Source organism: Salmo trutta, chromosome 14 (assembly GCF_901001165.1).
Source record: "Salmo trutta chromosome 14, fSalTru1.1, whole genome shotgun sequence".
In the NCBI taxonomy this organism is placed as follows: Eukaryota; Metazoa; Chordata; class Actinopteri; order Salmoniformes; family Salmonidae; genus Salmo; species Salmo trutta.
Window position 1 is genome coordinate 73,466,207 of NC_042970.1, and position 20,784 is coordinate 73,486,990.

The window sequence follows — 20,784 nt, forward strand, 5'->3', positions numbered from 1 at the left end:
CTCACTTCCTCACATCCCTGCTTCACCACTCACTTCCCCCCACCCTGCTTCACCACTCACTTCCCCCCACCCTGCTTCCCCACTCACTTCCTCACATCCCTGCTTCACCACTCACTTCCTCACCACCCTGCTTCACCGCTCACTTCCTCACATCCCTGCTTCATAATTCACTTCCTCACATCCCTGCTTCACCACTCACTTCCTCACATTCCTGCTTCACCACTCAGTTCCTCACTTCCCTGCTTCACCATTCACTTCCTCACAGCCTTGCTTCACCACTCACTTCCTCACATTCCTGCTTCACCACTCAGTTCCTCACTTCCCTACTTCCCCACTCACTTCCTCACATCCCTGCTTCACCACTCACTTCCTGACCACCCTGCTTCACCGCTCACTTCCTCACATCCCTGCTTCATAATTCACTTCCTCACATCCCTGCTTCTCCGCTCACTTCCTCACATCCCTGCTTCACCGCTCACTTCCTCACCCCCCTGCTTCACCGCTCACTTCCTCACATCCCTGCTTCACCACTCACTTCCTCACATTCCTGCTTCACCACTCACTTCCCCCCTACCCTGCTTCACCACTCACTTCCTCACATCCCTGCTTCACCGCTCTCACACACACACACACACACACACACACACACACACACACACACACACACACACACACACACACACACAACCTCTCATCTGATCTCACACACACACACACACAACCTCTCATCTGATCTCTCACACACACACACACACACACACACACAACCTTTCATCTGATCACACACACACACACACATACAACCTCTCATCTGATCACACACACACACACACACAACCTCTCATCTGATCACACACACACACACACACACACACAACCTCTCATTTGATCACACACACACAACCTCTCATTTGATCACACACACACACAACCTCTCATCTGATCTCACACACACACACACACACACAACCTTTCATCTGATCACACACACACACACACATACAACCTCTCATCTGATCACACACACACACACACAACCTCTCATCTGATCACACACACACACACACACACACACACACACACACACACACACACACACACACACACACACACACACACACACACACACACACACACACACACACACACACACACACACACAACCTCTCATTTGATCACACACACACAACCTCTCATTTGATCACACACACACACACACAATCTCTCATTTGATCACACACACACACACACACACACACACACACACACACACACACACACACACACACACACACACACACACACACACACACACACACACACACACAGAGACCTCCCCTTTGACACATACTCACACTCAAGCCCTTTATCTCCCTAACCCCTGTTAGATCCTCCATACAGCTCTGATCAGAATACTGCTGAGCCCCTACGATGATCACAGGACCCTTTGACAGAGAGAGACCGATGATGTAGGGTAGATGATCATGCAATATGAAAGGTGCAGTAGGAGCGTGGGATGCTAAAATGCTACATATAGCTAAATCTCACCGCATACTGAACACTATTAGAAAACAAGGTGCTATCTAGACCCTAAAAGGGTTCTTCGGCTGTCCCCATAGGAGAACCCTTTGAATAACCTTTTTTGGTTCCAGGTAGAACCCCTTTTGGTTCCAGGTAGAACTCTTTTGGGTTCCATGTAGAACCCTCTGTGTAAAGGGTTCTACATGGCAGATGATGTGTTTAGATCAGTATGTAAGCTCCCTCACGACACCAGGACAGCGGAGTCAATCACCACCTTCCGGAGACACCTGAAACCCCACCTCTTTAAGGAATACCTGGGATAGGATTAAGTAATCCTTCTAACCCTCCACCCCTACCCTCCCCCCCAAAAAGATATAGATGTTCTATTGTAAAGTGGTTGTTCCACTGGATATCATAAGGTGAATGCACCAATTTGTAAGTCGCTCTGGATAAGAGCGTCTGCTAAATGACAAATGTAAATGTAAAAATGTAATGATATTTTATTGAACTACAGCATTCATCCAGGCTTTTGAGGGAGAGAGAGGGGGAGAGAGGGGGAGAGGAGAGAGAGGGGGAGAGGGAGAGAGAGGGGGAGAGAGAGAGACAGATTATGTGTTTAGATCAGTATGTAATCAGATTTAATTGAACGACAGCATTCATCCAGGCTTTTGAAAAATGTATCTAAAGAGTTTGGGAATCCCTGAAAAGAGTGTTCTCTGATGCTAGATACTGTTCCTTCTATCTGAAAAACATCGTTCTCGCTCTTGCACAGCTTTCACATTACTTCAGATAGTCTGACATCACAAGGGAAGGATCAAGGAACCTACAAAGCTCCTCCTCTCCTCTTGTCTCCTCCCGTCTCCTCCCCTCACTTCTCCTCTGCTATTCACGACAGCCAAGCCTTCAAGTGTGACTCTCACACTCTGACAGATGATTAGAAGACCCAGACCTCTGCCACTACATGGCCCTATGGAGCTATGGAGCGGTAAACAGAGACACACACACCCACACACACACACACACACACACACACGCACATACGTACGTAAAGTTGTAACAGAATGGAATACTTCCTTTTGTTGTACTCTTAATAGTGTATGACCTCATAGGTTACTGTGGCTGGCTGAAACTAGCCATAAATAATGCCATATACAAGAACTGAATATACTGTGAACAAATACAGGAGACCATTCTTAACTAGTGGGTTTGGATTTGCTCGTAGCTCTTTCGGTGTTTTACACTAACCTCTCTGCCATTCTCTCTGTCCATCTGTCCGTCTGTCTGTAGATTCTGATTGGAGAGGTGACAACGTTCTTTGTGAAAGCGGAGGGGGCTCAGGAGAAGACCATTGTGACGGCTGACTGCTGTTACTTCAACCCCCTCCTCCGCAGGATAGTACGCTTCCTGGGTGAGCCTCGCCTATAGGTCCCACTGTACATGATTCATATCATTATACCCTGATGAAGACAGCTTGGCTGTGGAAACGTTGGATATTACATTTTTGCTCCTAGAGTATTTTCTAGTTTTCTACTCCGCCAGCCAGCACCTCGCCTTAATAGGTGTGCATTTATTTTTCTTCTAGATCCCACTGTACATTAGACCATATTGAACCTGGTGTATATTGGGCATGCTGCCTCACTACTGTCATTCAGCATAGAATGAAGGGTTTTATCTCTCTCTGCCCTCTCGTCTGTCTCTCTATTTCTCCCTTTTCCTCTCCCTCTCTTCCTATCCCTCTCTCTCTCCTCCCCCATCCTCTCCCCTCACCCTCCACCTCCTCCACCCCCCTTCTCCTCCTCCACCCCCTCAGGCGTCTACTCCTTTGGCCTCTTCGCCACCACCATCTTCGCCAACGCAGGCCAGGTGGTGACAGGAAACCAGACCCCTCACTTCCTGTCTGCCTGCCGCCCCAACTACACAGTCTTGGGCTGCCAGTCCCCCATGCAGTACATCACAGAGCGTCGCGCCTGCACCGGGAACCCCTACCTGGTGGCGTCCGCACGCAAGTCCTTCCCCTCCAAGGACGCGGCCCTCAGCATCTACTCTGCTGTCTACACAGTGGTATGAACTAGGGGGAAGTTAGAGGGGAAGGAATAAAGTGTGACACCGGGAAGAATAGATATGTTTTCTGATATCAGTGTTTTGAAGTGTGAATCAAATCAAATCAAATTATTTATATAGCCCTTCTTACATCAGCTGATCTCAAAGTACTGTACAGAAACCCAGCCTAAATCCCCAAACAGCAAGCAATGCAGGTGTAGAAGCACGGTGGCTAGGAAAAACTCCCTAGAAAGGCCAAAACCTAGGAAGAAACCTAGAGAGGAACCAGGCTATGAGGGGTGGCCAGTCCTCTTCTGGCTGTGCCGGGTGGAGATTATAACAGAACATGGCCAAGATGTTCAAATGTTCATAAATGACCAGCATGGTCAAATAATAATATTCACAGTTGTCGAGGGTGTAACAAGTCAGCACCTCAAGAGTAAATGTCAGTTGGCTTTTCATAGCCGATCATTGAGAGTATCTCTACCGCTCCTGCTGTCTCTAGAGAGTTGAAAACAGCAGGTCTGGGACAGGTAGCACGTCCGGTGAACAGGTCAGGGTTCCATAGCCGCAGGCAGAACAGTTGAAACTGGAGCCGCAGCACGGCCAGGTGGACTGGGGACAGCAAGGAGTCATCATGTCAGGTAGTCCTGAGGCATGGTCCTAGGGCTCAGGTCCTCCTCCGAGAGAAAGAGAGAATTAGAGAGAGCATACTTAAATTCACACAGGACACCGGATAAGACAGGAGAAATACTCCAGATATAACAGACTGACCCTAGCCCCCCGACACATAAACTACTGCAGCATAAATACTGGAGGCTGAGACAGGAGGGGTCGGGAGACACTGTGACCCCATCCAACGATACCCCCGGACAGGGCCAAACAGGAAGGATATAACCCCACCCACTTTGCCAAAGCACAGCCCCCACACCACTAGAGGGATATCTTCAACCACCAACTTACCATCCTGAGACAAGGCCGAGTATAGCCCACAAAGATCTCCGCCACGGCACAACCCAAGGGGGGGCGCCAACCCAGACAGGAAGACCACATCAGTGACTCAACCCACTCAAGTGACGCACCCCTCCTAGGGACGGCATGGAAGAGCACCAGTAAGCCAGTGACTCAGCCCCTGTAATAGGGTTAGAGGCAGAGAATCCCAGTGGAGAGAGAGGAACCGGTCAGGCAGAGACAGCAAGGGCGGTTCGTTGCTCCAGAGCCTTTCCGTTCACCTTCACACTCCTGGGCCAGACTACACTCAATCATAGGACCCACTGAAGAGATGAGTCTTCAGTAAAGACTTAAAGGTTGAGACCGAGTCTGCATCTCTCACATGGGTAGGCAGACTATTCCATAAAAATGGAGCTCTATAGGAGAAAGCCCTGCCTCCAGCTGTTTGCTTAGAAATTCTAGGGACAATTAGGAGGCCTGCGTCTTGTGACCGTAGCGTACGTGTAGGTATGTACGGCAGGACCAAATCGAAAAGATAAGTAGGAGCAAGCCCATGTAATGCTTTGTAGGTTAGCAGTAAAACCTTGTATGTTGTATGTTTCTGTACATTTCTATGTGCTTATGTTGAGATAGAGGGTATATCTAGAATTTATATATCTGTGTGTGCTTCTGTGGAGGTGCTGTATATCTAGACTCTATAGCTCTGTCTGCTTCTGTGGAGGTACTGTATATTTAGACTTGTATATCTGTGTGTACGTCTGTGGAGGTATATCTAAACTCCATAGCTCTGTGTGTGCTTCTGTGGAGTTACTGTATATCTAGACTGTATAGCTCTGTGTGTGCTTCTGTGGAGGTACTGTATATTTAGACTTTATAGCTCTGTGTGTGCTTCTGTGGAGGTACTGCATATCTAGCCTTTATAGCTCTGTGTTCACTTCTGTGGAGGTACTGTATATCTAGACTTTATATCTCTGCTTGCATCTTAACTTCCACCTCTGTGTGTGTGTGTCTGCAGAGTAGCTTTTAAATGAACTATTACTTTCTGTGTGTGTGTTTCAGATGTACGTGACGCTGGTGTTCCGTACAAAGGGCACCCGGCTGACCAAGCCCACCCTGTGTCTGACCCTCCTGTCCCTGGCTGTGCTGGTGGGGGTGGTGAGGGTCACGGAGTACAGGAACCATTGGGGTGACGTCCTGGCTGGATACCTGACCGGAGGGGCCATCGCTGCCTTCCTGGTGAGGGGACTGGGGAGGTGGTAGAAGTGGGGGTAGGGGTGGTGGGTAGGGGTGGCGGGTAGGGGTGGCGGGTAGGGGTGGTGGGTGGAGGTGGGGGGTAGGGGTGGTGGGTAGGGGTGGTGGCTGGAGGTGGGGGGTAGGGGTGGTGGGTAGGGGGTCGGTAACGTCCTGGTTGGATACCTGACTGGAGGGGCCATCGCTGTCTTCCTAGTGAAGGGACTGTGGGAGTAGAGGTGGGGATGAAGGCTAGATGGGGAGATGGGGGTAATGGTGGGTGTAGGGGTGGGGATGAAGGCTAGATGGGGAGATGGGGGTAATGGTGGGTGTAGGGGTGGGGATGAAGGCTAGATGGGGAGATGGGGGTAATGGTGGGTGTACGGGTGGGGATGAAGGCTACATGGGGAGATGGGGGTAATGGTGGGTGTACGGGTGGGGATGAAGGCTACATGGGGAGATGGGGGTAATGGTGGGTGTAGGGGTGGGGATGGGGGTGGGGATGAAGGCTACATGGGGAGATGGTGGTAATGGTGGGTGTACGGGTGGGGATGAAGGCTAGATGGGGAGATGGGGGGAATGGTGGGTGTACGGGTGGGGATGAAGGCTACATGGGGAGATGGGGGTAATGGTGGGTGTAGGGGTGGGGCTGAAGGCTAGATGGGGAGATGGGGGTAATGGTGGGTGTACGGGTGGGGATGAAGGCTACATGGGGAGATGGGGGTAATGGTGGGTGTAGGGGTGGGGCTGAAGGCTAGATGGGGAGATGGGGGTAATGGTGGGTGTAGGGGTGGGGCTGAAGGCTAGATGGGGAGATGGGGGTAATGGTGGGTGTAGGGGTGGGGATGGGGGTGGGGATGAAGGCTACATGGGGAGATGGGGGTAATGGTGGGTGTAGGGGTGGGGATGAAGGCTAGATGGGGAGATGGGGGTAATGGTGGGTGTACGGGTGGGGAGGCGGGTGGGGCTGAAGGCTAGATGGGGAGATGGGGGTAATGGTGGGTGTACGGGTGGGGATGGGGGTGGGGATGAAGGCTAGATGGGGAGATGGGGGTAATGGTGGGTGTACGGGTGGGGATGGGGGTGGGGATGAAGGCTAGATGGGGAGATGGGGGTAATGGTGGGTGTAGGGGTGGGGATGGGGGTGGGTATGAAGGCTAGATGGGGAGATGGGGTAATGGTGGGTGTAGGGGTGGGGCTGAAGGCTAGATGGGGAGATGGGGGTAATGGTGGGTGTACGGGTGGGGACGAAGGCTACATGGGGAGATGGGGGTAATGGTGGGTGTACGGGTGGGGATGGGGGTGGGGATGAAGGCTAGATGGGGAGATGGGGGTAATGGTGGGTGTACGGGTGGGGATGGGGGTGGGGATGAAGGCTAGATGGGGAGATGGGGGTAATGATGGGTGTACGGGTGGGGATGGGGACATTGGGGATTTTGTGCATTACCTATTCAGTTTCAAGTTAGAGCTGCAATGTTTCAATTTACATCACTTTAAATAACTTGTCTTTGGCAGCACATTTTTACAGGCTCTCTCTCTCTCTCTCTCTCTCCTACTCTCTCTTTCCTTCTCTCCCTACCCCTTCTCTCTACATCTATCGCTCTCATTCTCTCTCTCTGTCTCTCTTTCCATCCCTCTTTCAATCTCCACCTCTCTCTACCAGGTGACATGTGTGATCAACAACTTCCAGCAGACGGCGTCAGCCCTGCCCCCGCAGCCCCCCCAGCGCCCTCAGCCCCCCCACGGCATGCCGCTGTCCACCCTACCTCGCGTGGAGAGTCCACTTGAAAAGTTAAGTTGCCCTCAGGTAAGGGCTGGGGGTCACAGGGGAAAGTGTTCTCATAAAATGAGCCATGCTCAAATCTCTTGTAAATATGAATTCAAATATGAATGTGAATTCAATCAATTCATTCGTTCATATTCATTCTTACAAGAAGGGTATTTTGTTATGGGTCTCTTTAGTTTATTGGTTTGGTTGCTATATGTGTTCTCTCGCCTGGTTAACCCTCATATCCCTTATGATTAACCGGGAGAAATCAAGTTAAAATAGATTATACTGTTCAATAATAATATCCTCTTTTCCAGCTTTATGAAACCCGATCTGTCTAAACCTTGTCCCATCCCCTCCCAACACAGACCTCTTTAAATCTTCCAATCCCATTTGTATTATTTCCCTCTGTCACCCTGTACTTCTAATTCTTTAACACATTCCTATCCTTCTTGCCTCCTAACCTTGTTCTCTCCTTCTCTCTCCCCTCCCCCAGGTTCCAAGACTACCGTACACTGAGATCACATGACCATCAGCCATACCTGTGCCCCGCCCCTCCCGATGTGCTCCTCCCCTCGCGGCGCTTCATCTCCAGCGAAGTCTAGACCTGCCCTCCATCTCCGAGCACCACGCCCCCTGCCCCGCCCACCCTGAGGGGCGGCCCCCTCTCCTACGCTCGTTCTCCACCCAGGTCTAGAACATGGAACCTAGAACCTAAATCACCCAGATCCAACCTCAAAACAACCTTACCTGGGCGGGACTACCTGGACTTGTCCAATAAGAAAGGCTTGTTTTCGTTTTCCGTTGCAAAACATTTTGCTACGGTGTGCAGTAACGAATATGACCCTGAAGTAGGTAGAAGTTTACCCTAACCATTAATACATGGTCAAATATCTTGTCATCCTTGTATGGTTAGGGTTGGGGGTAAGGGGAGTCTGATCCTAGATCTGTGGTTAGTCTCCATCACCATGGAGACAACCCAGGCCATGGCCATGGTAACCGGCTAAGTCCTCTGCGGGCGAAACGGATTTGATCGGATATGGCGTCCTTTCCCTCTGTCTGTCTCGACATTGTTCATCAAAAGTCGTTTTTTGCCTCCTACTCTTTAGATTTTTTCCCAAGATGACCCAGTGGTGTACAAATACAAGCTCATCAAAGCCAAGACTACTAAGAGCTGTGGAAGCAATTACAGTACCTTTTCCTTCGTCACAGTTCTATTGTTTTGTCTCCACTCTACTACTCTACTTTAATGTACAGACAGAGAACACTAAACAGTGGTTGAACGACACAGAAAGAAGGGCACGGTGGATAAAAATGTTAAAAACACAGTGGAAAGATGAGATCAATATACAGTACCAGTCAAAAGTTTGGACACACTTACTCATTCAAGGGGTTCTCTTTATTTTTACTATTTTCTACATTGTAGAATAATAGTGAAGACATCAAAACTATAAAATAACACATATGGAATCATGTAGTAACCAAAAATGTTTTAAACAAATCTAAATATATTTTATATTTGAAATTCTTCAAAGTAGCCACCATTTACCTTGATGACAGCTTTGCACACTCTTGGCATTCTCTCAACCAGCTTCACCTGGAATGCATTTCCAACAATCTTGAAGGAGTTCCCACATAAGCTGAGCACATGTTGGCTGCTTTTTACTTCACTCTGCGGTCCAACTCATCCCAAACCATCTCCTTCTTGGTCAAATAGGCCTTACACAGCCTGGAGGTGTGTTGGGTCATTGTCCTGTTGAAAATCAGCAATGGCGTATCGCTACAGAATGCTGTGGTAGCCATGCTGGTTAAGTGTGTGCGTTTCACGAAGACACGGCGGTTGGAACCAAAAATCTCAAATTTGGACTCATCAGACCAAAGGACAGATTTCCACCGGTCTAATGTCTATTGCTCATATTTCTTGGCCCAAGCAAGTCTCTTATTATTGGTGTCCTTTAGTAGTGGTTTCTTTGCAGCAATTCATGTTGAGATGTGTCTGTTACTTGAACTCTGTGAAGCATTTATTTGGGCTGCAATTTCTGAAGCTGGTAATGAACTTATCCTCTGCAGCAGAGGTAACTCTTGGTCTTCCTTTCCTGTGGCGGTCCAAATGAGAGCAAGTTTCATCACAGCGCTTGATGGTTTTTGCGACTGCGCTTGAATAAACTTTCAAAGTTCTTGAAATGTTCCGTATTGACTGACGATCATGTCTTCAAGTAATGATGGACTGTCGTTTCTCTTTGCTTATTTGAGCTGTTCTTGCTATAATATGGACTTAGTCTTTTACCAAATAGGGCTATCGTCTGTATACCACCCCTACCTTGTCACAACACAACTGATTGGCTCAAACATATTAAGAAGGAAAGAAATTCCAGAAATTAACTTTTTAGAAGGCACACCTGTTAATTGAAATGCATTCCAGGTGACTACCTCATGAAGCTGGTTGAGGGAATGTCAAAAGTGTGCAAAGCTGTCATCAAGGCAAAGGGTGGCTACTTTGAAGAATCTCAAATATAAAATATATTTTGATTTGTTTAACACTTTGTTGGTTACTACATGATTCCATATGTTATTCCACAGTTTTGATGTCTTCACTATTATTCTACAATGTAGAAAAGAGTAAAAAGCAAGAAAAACCCTTGAATGAGTAGGTGTGTCCAAGCTTTTGACTGGTACTGTAAGTCCTCAGTGACTGAACGATGGAATCAAAGGAGCTGTTTGTAAAACTCAGGAAAAATAACCAGGACAAAGGAATAAGAACGGTTAAGAAGATTTTTAAATATTTTTACGTGGTGAAAGAGGATGTACTTTTGCAGATGATGGTGATGGCGCAGTTTAACTACCAGAGGCGTATATGCTTATATATGATTAAGTATATGTTGTGTATTTTGTGTTTTGGGGGATATTTAGTTTAGTTAAATACTAGTCTATCCTGTAGCTTCACACTATAGTAATGTGATGTTGTTTTCTCTCATCTGATACGGAGTAACATTCAACTGGATATACTGTAACAACATATGATTACATTACTGTTATTATACAGGTGGATAAAATGTTACCAAACAGACATGAATAGCTCAAACAACCCTCAAGACGTCACGATGCAACAGCCCAGTTACTAACACCCAATAACTTTCCTACATTCTGGAATATACATTTGATATGTTTCTTCAAATATACATTCATTATCAATACTGAAGTGGACAGGCTACCTGTAATTCATTATCACTATTGAAGTGGACAGGCTACCTGTAATTCATTATCACTATTGAAGTGGACTGGCTACCTGTCATTCATTATCACTATTAAAGTGGACTGGCTACCTGTAATTCATTATCACTATTGAAGTGGACAGGCTACCTGTAATTCATTATCACTATTGAAGTGGACTGGCTACCTGTCATTCATTATCACTATTGAAGTGGACTGGCTACCTGTCATTCATTATCACTATTGAAGTGGACAGGCTACCTGTAATTCATTATCACTATTGAAGTGGACTTTTCTGGTTTGTTTACTTGTTGATGTATTTCTATCGTTTTTATATTTATGAAGCGAAATGTTGCTGCTAGGTCAGTGTGGTTCACTCTTTCACTTAGCATGGCAGTTTTTCTGCTGTCCGTTTACACAGACGCTGCTCTCTTCTTCCTGCTCCTCTTCCTCCTGCTCCTCTTCATCCCCATTGTCATCACTTTCCCCTTTCATACTTCTCCTTCTCCTTAAATGGCCTGAAATCAAACTATCGATCTGTTGTAACAAAAGTGAAATGGAACAATGTTCACTTGGGAGTCCAGGCTTCTCTTCAACCCCGTCTTTTCAAGGTCAACATCTGTACTGTACCTCCTCTCTTCAACCCCGTCTTTTCCAGGTCAACATCTGTACTGTACCTGTTCTCTTCAACCCCGTCTTTTCCAGGTCAACATCTGTACTGTACCTCCTCTCTTCAACCCCGTCTTTTCCAGGTCAACATCTGTACTGTACCTGTTCTCTTCAACCCCGTCTTTTCCAGGTCAACATCTGTACTGTACCTGTTCTCTTCCATATTCACCACTCTATCTAGATCCCTCGTTCATTCTCTCTTTCACCTTTACTCCCTCCATTCTCTCTCCAGTCTAGTTAGAACACTGGAACAAGAGTGTATCATGTCTTAAAGGTATACAGGTTTCTTGTTGTGTTTGATTATGTTATACTGTATGTTATATCAGTCATGCTAACAAGAGCATCAAACATCCTGAAACTGTCTGTTAAGAGCAAGAGTAGCAAACATCTAACTTTAGCTGGATTGTAGCATAAAGAGAGAGATGAAGTGACATTCTATAACAGTCGCATTGTTAACACACAGTCAGTGATCAACAATTGACTCAACTTGAGTGACTGACTGAAGTGTGTGTGTGTGTGTGTGTGTGTGTGTGTGTGTGTGTGTGTGTGTGTGTGTGTGTGTGTGTGTGTGTGTGTGTGTCTGAAAAACACAACACCCTAACTGTTCATGTGGTGATCCAAACTTTTTTTTTAGGGTTCCCTGGCTGTCATATACTCCTACCATAACTATGCAGTCATCATAACTTAGTGGTTCTTCAGGCATTCTGAGGACTCGTTGAGAACCCCTTACAAAGCCGTCTCCATGAAGACGGTACTCATCATAATGTTGTATTCATATTAGGATGTATCCTCTATTTTGTATAGATTTGTCCGAAAAATAAATGCCTATTGCTATACCAAGGTTGACAAGCTCTCGTTATTTTCACCGCGCTGTTGGAAGCTCTGGTTGGAAGAAAGCGTATTCTTCTCAACAATTCCATGTTTATATGATTAAGCCCTGAGGGTATCATTTCTAGAATGATTCCACTCTAACTCATGGAGATTCCTAGTAGAATTTAGCAAAAAGAAATGCAAGGACTCTGAGAAAAGCAATCCAGTATGGTGCAATGCTTCACCTAGTGTTGTATGAACATATTTCTCCCTGAAAGAGAGGTGTATCTGCAGTTCCAACAACAACAAAGCGACCTCCCCGCCACTATTTTGGTAAATAGCTGAGGGATGGAGAAATGAACTCACTCTCAAATTCCATGAGCTCAAACTGATAGTTTTAAACATGTTTTGAGGCCCTACAGTGTTAATCATTGCATTTTTTTTTTTTTACAAATAAAGGAATAAAACAAGCTTATATTTTTGGTTCTGGTGGGGTTTGAAAATGTAACTAAGCTTGTGAGGCATTAATAAAGTTATATTTTTCAAGAATCAATGGGTGTATATTCTTATTTTAAATGTCCAAAAAATGGATGTAGCAATCGCAGTTTGCCCCTTTAAAGAAATAAAGGCACAGTTTCTCTTCAAATAAAATATGTGAGCGAATGTTGCTGTTTATATTGGACAAATTTGTTCCAAACAAATCATTCGATCTCATGGAACAGTCCATCTCAAACTGTGTGTTCTTCAGCCACATGGTGGCGACATTTACCTCACTTGTCATTTATTGAGAGGAAAATGCACTTGTCACAGTTTGATTTTTTTTTTAAAAGCTGATTTGTGTTATTTAGCGTTCCTTTCTGTAATGAGAGTAGTACTTGTTTTGATGAATTTAGACTCAATTTGGAAATGTGATATTTGACAAAATGCTGAGAATGGGTGTTTGGAACAGCCGGCTGATATTATGTACAGCATTTTTCAAATAAATGAATTGATAGGCTACAATAATTCTTCAAAAAATGCTGACAGATGCAAACTGGCCTATCTACACACATTTTCTCTCTCTATCACACACCAAGTCACACACACACACTGAGAACTCCCAGCACTCTCTTGTAGCCCCATCATCTTCTCCGGAAATTGCCTCTCAAGCACAATCGGCGCCCCATTAGAAAAGAGGAGTGCCATGCTGTAACCTTTTTAAAAAGACATTAGTGATGCACCTGCTTCTCTCTCTCCTACACACACTGTCCTCTCTCCCTCTCTCCCGTTTCTCTTGTTTCTCTCTCACTCTGTCTCCCTCTCTCCTGTCCCTCTCTCTCTCTCCTACACACACTGTCCTCTCTCCCTCTCTCCCGTTTCTCTCGTTTCTCTCTCACTCTGTCTCCCTCTCTCCTGTCCCTCTCTCTCTCTCCTACACACACTGTCCTCTCTCCCTCTCTCCCGTTTCTCTCGTTTCTCTCTCACTCTGTCTCCCTCTCTCCTGTCCCTCTCTCTCTCTCCTACACACACTGTCCTCTCTCCCTCTCTCCCATTTCTCTCGTTTCTCTCTCACTCTGTCTCCCTCTCTCCTGTCCCTCTCTCTCTCTCCTACACACACTGTCCTCTCTCCCTCTCTCTCGTTTCTCTCTTTCTCTCTCACTCTGTCTCCCTCTCTCCTGTCCCTCTCTCTCTCTCCTACACACACTGTCCTCTCTCCCTCTCTCCCGTTTCTCTCGTTTCTCTCTCACTCTGTCTCCCTCTCTCCTGTCCCTCTCTCTCTCTCCTACACACACTGTCCTCTCTCCCTCTCTCCCGTTTCTCTCGTTTCTCTCTCACTGTCTCCCTCTCTCCTGTCCCTCTCTCGCTCACTCTCTCACACACACACTCCTATCTCCCTCTTTCTCTCTCTCTCCCTCTATCCCTCTCTCTCTACTCGTTCTATCTATGTCTCTCTCACACCCTCCTCCCCCTCATCTCTCCCACCCTCCTCCCCCTCTTCCTGAAGTTTTCTCCATCTAATTTACACTTGACACCACCAAATGGGCAAAAGCTGGTTGAATCAACATTGTTTCCATACCATTTCAACCAAAACAATCAATGTGATAACGTTGAATCAAAGTGGAAAACTGATTGGATTAGCAAGTCATCAACAGAAGGGCATTTCGGATTTTTTTACGTAACATTTAACCTAAATCCAATGACATGGTGAAATGTTTTGATTTCAAGTTGAATTCACGTTAGTGGGAGGCAGCCACAGTTATCGGGTTGGCAAAGAAAAGCAGACGTGTCTACTCATCTAGCCCATTTTATAAATGTGTGTGTGTGTTTATGTATGTGTGTGTGTTCCGACTCCTGGTGCTATGGTGATGTCTCCTCTCTGACTCACACTCTGTATGCCTGGCACAATGCCTATGACCCTGGAGTCACAGTCTGTCTGGAGTCTGGACCACACACACACACACACACACACACACACACACACACACACACACACACACACACACACACACACACACACACACACACACACACACACACACACACACACACACACACACACACACACACACACACACACACACACACACACACACACACACGACATTGTATATTGTATTCTATCTGGACCACCATGCAGCCAGGACCATTAGTATTCCTCTGCTAATGCTGTGTGTGCGTGCGTGCGTGCGTGCGTACGTGCGTGTGTTGATCCTGACCAAATGCAAACCACAGAATACAAAGATATCCTACTATCTGTCGTAGTAAATTACAAATATTGGTCTTTGCCTTGCTGCAGTCGCCTGATTACCAAATAGTCTGCCTCGGACGATTATGGAGCCATTAACCGTGTCTGTGTGTATGAGTGTGAGTGTGTGTGTGTGTGTGTGTGTGTGTGTGTGTGTGTGTGTGTGTGTGTGTGTGTGTGTGTGTGTGTGTGTGTGTGTGTGTGTGTGTGTGTGTGTGTGTGTGTGTGTGTGTGTGTGTGTGTGTGAGAGAGAGAGAGCGAGGCAGGCAGGCAGAGAGAGAGCACAAGTTGGACACACTCTGGGCCAAGGTAAGTGGCACAGCTACCATTCCCCTTATCAACCTAGTAAGTACAATGGTCATTATATGGAGTTGTACAGTAACTTCAAACCGACTGTCATTTAACCTCTACACACGTCGTTGTTGGACATCATTTAACTTTCCTCACTCTTGTTCAGTGGAAAATAAGCTTGAAGAAGAAGTCCACTGAGCCTTTTGGTTTTATGCATTTTCTACAGGAGCGTGTGAGCTAGAAGTGATGGAGGGCGTGCTCTTTCTTCGGGATTGGGATCGGAGAATTGAGAGGTTGCAGTTCAGAATCAGCCGGGAGATGACACGAACGTTGGTTCATCCGATTGGTTTATCCTAGAGCTTTCGGATCAGTGCTATCCGGGATTCTTGGAACGTCCCTACCGCCTGAACCATGCAACCCGCGAAAGAGAAATTAATTGGGGGGCGTTTCTCGCTGATATATTTTGAATGAAAACATGGTTACTCTATATGGTAAGGACTCGAGATATCTGATCTGGGACAACGGTGGAAGTGCGATGGACGGGTGAGTTTATCACTTATTATTATGGGCTATTAAGCCTGTCATCTCGTGCCGGATGTAGCGACATTTAGGCTACAATTCACCAGTGGCTTAGTATCGAGTTTAATTTATATTTTTTTGGTAGGCTATTCTAAACGAAATCTATACTGAGCAAAAATATAAACGCAACATGTAACAATTTCAACGATTTTACTGAGTTACAGTTCATATAAGGAAATCATTACATTTAAATAGGCCCTAATCTAAATAGGCCCGATTTCACATGACTAGGCAGAAGTGCTGTAGAACCAGGCCCAGCCAATCAGAATTAGTTTTCCCCCACAAAGGGGCATGATTACAGACAGAAATACTCCTAAATTTCATCAGCTGTCAGGGTGCCTGGTCTCAGATGATCCCGCAGGTCAAGAAGCCGGATGTGGAGGTCCTAGGCTGGCGTGGTTATACATGGTCTGCGGTTGTGAGGCTGCCAAATGATCTAAAACGACGTTGGAGGCAGCTTATGGTAGAGAAATTAACATGAAACTATCTGGCAACAGCTCAGCATACCAATTGCGCGCTCCCTCAAAATGTAGACATCTGTGGCATTGTGTTGTGTGACAAAACTGCACATTTAAGAGTGGCCAGTATTGTTCCCAGCACAAGGTGCACCTGTGTAATGATCATGCTGTTTAATCAGTTTCTTGATATGCCACACTTTTCAGGTGGATGGATTATCTTGGCAAAGGAGAAATCCTCACTAACAGGGATGTAAACAAATGTGTGCACAAAATTAGAACGAAATAAGCTTTTTTGTGCATATGGAAAAATTCTGGGATCTTTTATTTCAGCTCATGAAACATGGGACCAACACTTTACATGTTGAGTTTATATTTTTGTTCAGTATAGATGAATACCACTTTGTTTATTGATGGAAGGAAGCAGGAATATGTTGATGAATAGATAACCAAAGACAGGTCCCATTAAAAATAAGCATGCAATGTCAAAACTGTCAACAATATCACAGAATATTATTCTACGGTGTTTTATTGGTTAGGCTATTTTGTTGTTCTTGGAATGTTATTTAATTTCTTTCTTTTGGGAAGAATTAAAAGGGAAATCAGCAGTTGCTACATCTATTTATTTGACTTATAAAGTCATCTATACCAATTGATTCTTGAAGAATATAGCCTAACTTTTATAAATAAATGCCTCATGAGCTTAGTTCAACTGTCGTACCCCATCAGAACCCAAAACATGATTAAAACTATCATTTTGATATCTTGCATGGTCAGTCCTTGCTTCCAAAGCTATGTCAATGAATTTGAGAGTGGTTGCATTTCTCCAGACCCATCCCTCAGCTTTTTACAGAAACGGGCGAGGAAAGAGCTTTGTTATTGTTTCTACTGCCGATTGCTACTTTAAGGTCTGTTACTTGAGGGGGAAATGAATAGTGTGCAGTATAAGGCTGAAAGAATCTGTTCACTGCCATTCTGAGAGTAGCCTACTATGTTCCACTTAGAGGAACTGGTCTACCGGATGTACAGTATCTACAAACAAAGAAACCCTAATATACAATCCTCTCACGTAGACGACAAAACAGGTGCTGCTATTTACAATGGTCAGAAGATGTCTTTATGGAACAGGGATTACTGTGTATTTAGCCTTCTGTATACTTAGGTGTTCCTCTTCTACAAAATATCTCTTTCTTTGTCACTATGTGATGCCAAGAACTATGAGGAACAAAATACAATACATTTTCTACAGATTGATCATGTTGTCAACGGATCCCTAAAGTTCCAGAATAGTGACTGACTCCAGGATCAGTAGCTATAGGGCCTGGAAGAGAACTGATGCTGTAGGCAAACAGCAGCAACATACTGACAGCAGTGCTTCTGTTCCAACAGTAATGTAGAGGAATGTCCTCCTTTAATGATGAGCTTGCTGTTCTCATAGCCTACCAGGAAACACCCTCTTTGCTAGTCTCTATCACATGAGAGAGAGAGAGCGGAAGAGAGGGAGAGAGAGAAACAGAAAGCTATAAGCCATGTAATGAGGGATATAGTGTCAGAATACTTGACGTGTCGGACTTGTTTTGGCACTTCCTGTCAATGACGATGAGAGGGGAAGTAGACAGACAGGAAGAAGGCCGGTGAGAGTTTTGACAGAGTGGGACTCTCTCTCATTTGGCGATGTTCCTCTATTCAAGGTGCATGTTACACCATGTGATTGATGGGCTGGTAGAGAGAATATCAGTCAATCAAGATATAAACCTTAAATTCAACAGTAGAGGTAGAGAGAGAGAGAGGAGTAAACTCCTTTTGTGTTTGTAAACCAGTCCTGAGTGCTCCACAGGGAGCTGTCCATGGTGCTGATACATTCAATCTCTCCCTCTCCCCCTCCTCCTCTTCTACTCTCAGCTGTTGATTGACATCCACTGCCTCTAATTAGCAAGTGAGAGTGTGGTTGAGTCATGCTGACTGCCTTATTCGCAATGGGACAGGCAGAGAGGAGGTAGAGAGCAGGAGGGAGGGAGGGAGACAGGAAGAGAGGAAAATAAAGGGGGGAGAGAGAGGACGAGAGGGAAGGAGACAGGCAGGCAGGGAGAGAGAGAGCTACAGTAGGTTAAAAGCTTGTTTGGTAAAAGGGGTGAAGAGGTCAGAAAAGGGAGGAATGTAAACTGTTTACCAGTTCACTTCAGGTAGCGATTTCTGTCTGTCTTTGTGTACAGTGCATGTTATTGTTTGTTTTCTAATCCAACACTTTTCTTTCCCAGGCCACCATTTTCTCAGATGTCTCCTGCCCCCTCCCTCCCTCTCATCTATCATTCTACGAGTGAAGAATGAAGAAAAGATAAAGAGAGAATGGACAGAGGGGAGAAGACAGGATTGAGGGAGGTTAGACCCGGTGCTCCTGTCTCGACCACGGGTATTCTTGGGTTGATAATACAGATGTGGATGTTATTGCTTGAGAATACGCGTAGCCGAGTGGAAGCTATTGCATCGACAATTGACCTATATCATTACAACAAAAATACTTTCCCCCCCTTTTTTGTATGGACGAGGTATATTCCCTTTCTATTTTTTATTTTTTTAGCTTTATTGAAGAGAGTGTTGGAAAGACAGGAGAAGGGTGAGTCAAAGGGCAGTGGGCCGGATTCAAACCCACGCCGTCTCTGGCATGCATGCCATGTCAGCGGCTGCTGGACGACACAGGCCACTCACTTCCTGTATACATTTTTCACCTATATATTATAGTGCCCAATCAACTCCTTAACATGTGTGTAGGGATAAAGAGGAACCTTGTATTTTCACCTGTGCTGGTCCATGACAACACGACCACCACCCTGTGTCTCCCCCTCTATCCCATCACTATTTATATAACCACATGCTAGGACTGTGAGTGGGACTCTGACGTCTGCAGCGACAGCTAGAGACGGTAACACATGAAGACATGTTAAGGCTTGCATCACGGTGGCTGACATACCATATCAGCACCAGATACTGTAGACTGATCTAGGACCAGCTTTCCCTCCCAAGGCTAAAACTAACCTTATATCAGTGTCTAGGGGCAACTTTAAGGACTACATTGCGGTGGCTGACGTTTCAGCTCCAGATAGAAGTTGCCCTTAGGCACAGATCTAGGATCAATTCACCCTCCCCAAATCCTAACCTAAACCACTTCTGGTGAAAATGCCCAAATTGACCTGTGTCTAGAGGCAGCTTCACTCTACTCCGACATCCATCTCACCAAGGGATCTGGGGAATATTTTGACAGCCCGGCCCTGGTTAAACTAGACAATGCTGCACTCACAATGAAACACAGTGTTCAGTCTGGTCTACCCAGGCTACTACATTGTCAAGGCTTGGGTGTATTCATTAGTGCACACTGTAGCAAAATATCTTGCAACTGAAAACCTTTGTAACAAAAACAAGAGTTTCTTATTGGACAAGTTCAGGTATGTCCCTCCCTGTTTCAGAGTGTTGGCTTTCGTTTGGTTCATAATAAATACACCCCCTAACTGATGAATGGTTGCAGATTAGAGAATGCCAGAGGTGTTGGGGAAAAATGTGTTGAAATACATTTTAGTACATTATTATTGCTGATAATGTATTTCCAATAAATCAACATGAGCTTTCCTTGTATATTTAGTAATTTCATGGCATTGTTTTGTAATAACAATTTAACTTGCACAGAGCTTTTCATTACAGAAAATAATCTCAAAGCGCATAAAAAGCAAAACAAACAAATAAAAATTGAGATGGTAGAGATGGACATCGAATGTCTCTATTCGGCTTCTGATGAAAGGCTGGGAGTTGAGGCAGTTTGGATTGGAAAGGCAGTGTAGCTTCAGCAGACGGGGCATCGATGGTGCAGCCAGAGAGAAACAAACAGGCCCGGGGGGCTTCATCAGTGCACCACATCTGCGTCTGAGGGTCAGTTCCTCTATAGTACCCGCTCCTCCATTGCCAGACTTGTAGCACCCACCTGGGTGATGCCACGGCAGCTGAAAAGCGCACGAAAAACCACATTTTGGCAGTGGTTAAGAACATTCCCAGAGCCTCTTCTGCCATCTCTAGACATAGCATGCAGTACTTGTTGTAATTCTTCCCAACAGATGAAACAAAGCCGTGGCCACATTATTAGGAGCCAGACAGCTATAAGCCAAAAAGGTGGACTTTTCATCACAATTCTGCAACACTGAGTCAATACCACGAGATGTAAATGATCAATCCCTAGAGCAGTAAAACTCCCAAAATATTTTAGCACAAAGGTACTGTACATAACATCAACTGTTTCTATGCCCTGTAAGCATTCCTTACTAATTTGCATTGTGTTTAAATGTAGCAATTTCATGTACATACATTATGCAAGTTGTTGATAGTGCATGTGTAAAAGTTACAAGAAATTGCAGATTGTGTGAGCACAGCTCCAGGTGTCTAGAAACAAAATACTTGTTACCTTGGAAACGGTTGCCATGGTGCCGTTGTGTGGGTTATTGGCAGCCTTGACAACAGAGACTAGAGTGACACTTGACCTCACATGCTGAATG

At 45.6% G+C, this 20,784-nt stretch overlaps 1 protein-coding gene across 4 annotated transcripts in view; it reads left to right on the forward strand.

Annotated features, from left to right (window-relative positions):
* Window positions 1-8,875, forward strand: part of LOC115147348 (phospholipid phosphatase-related protein type 5) — a 54,738-nt gene extending 45,863 nt beyond the window's left edge. For 2 of the 4 annotated variants that reach the window (XM_029689553.1, XM_029689554.1), the window contains 5 exons: window positions 2,809-2,929; window positions 3,332-3,582; window positions 5,572-5,748; window positions 7,406-7,533; window positions 8,007-8,875. In XM_029689553.1, the coding sequence (XP_029545413.1) occupies window positions 2,809-2,929; window positions 3,332-3,582; window positions 5,572-5,748; window positions 7,406-7,533; window positions 8,007-8,115 (786 nt within the window). In that variant the 3' untranslated portion in view covers window positions 8,116-8,875. Of the gene's footprint in view, window positions 1-2,808; window positions 2,930-3,331; window positions 3,583-5,571; window positions 5,749-7,405; window positions 7,550-8,006 lie in introns of all 4 variants that reach the window. The other 2 variants (XM_029689555.1, XM_029689556.1) reach the window with 1 other exon arrangement.
* Window positions 8,876-20,784: the final 11,909 nt, after the last annotated feature.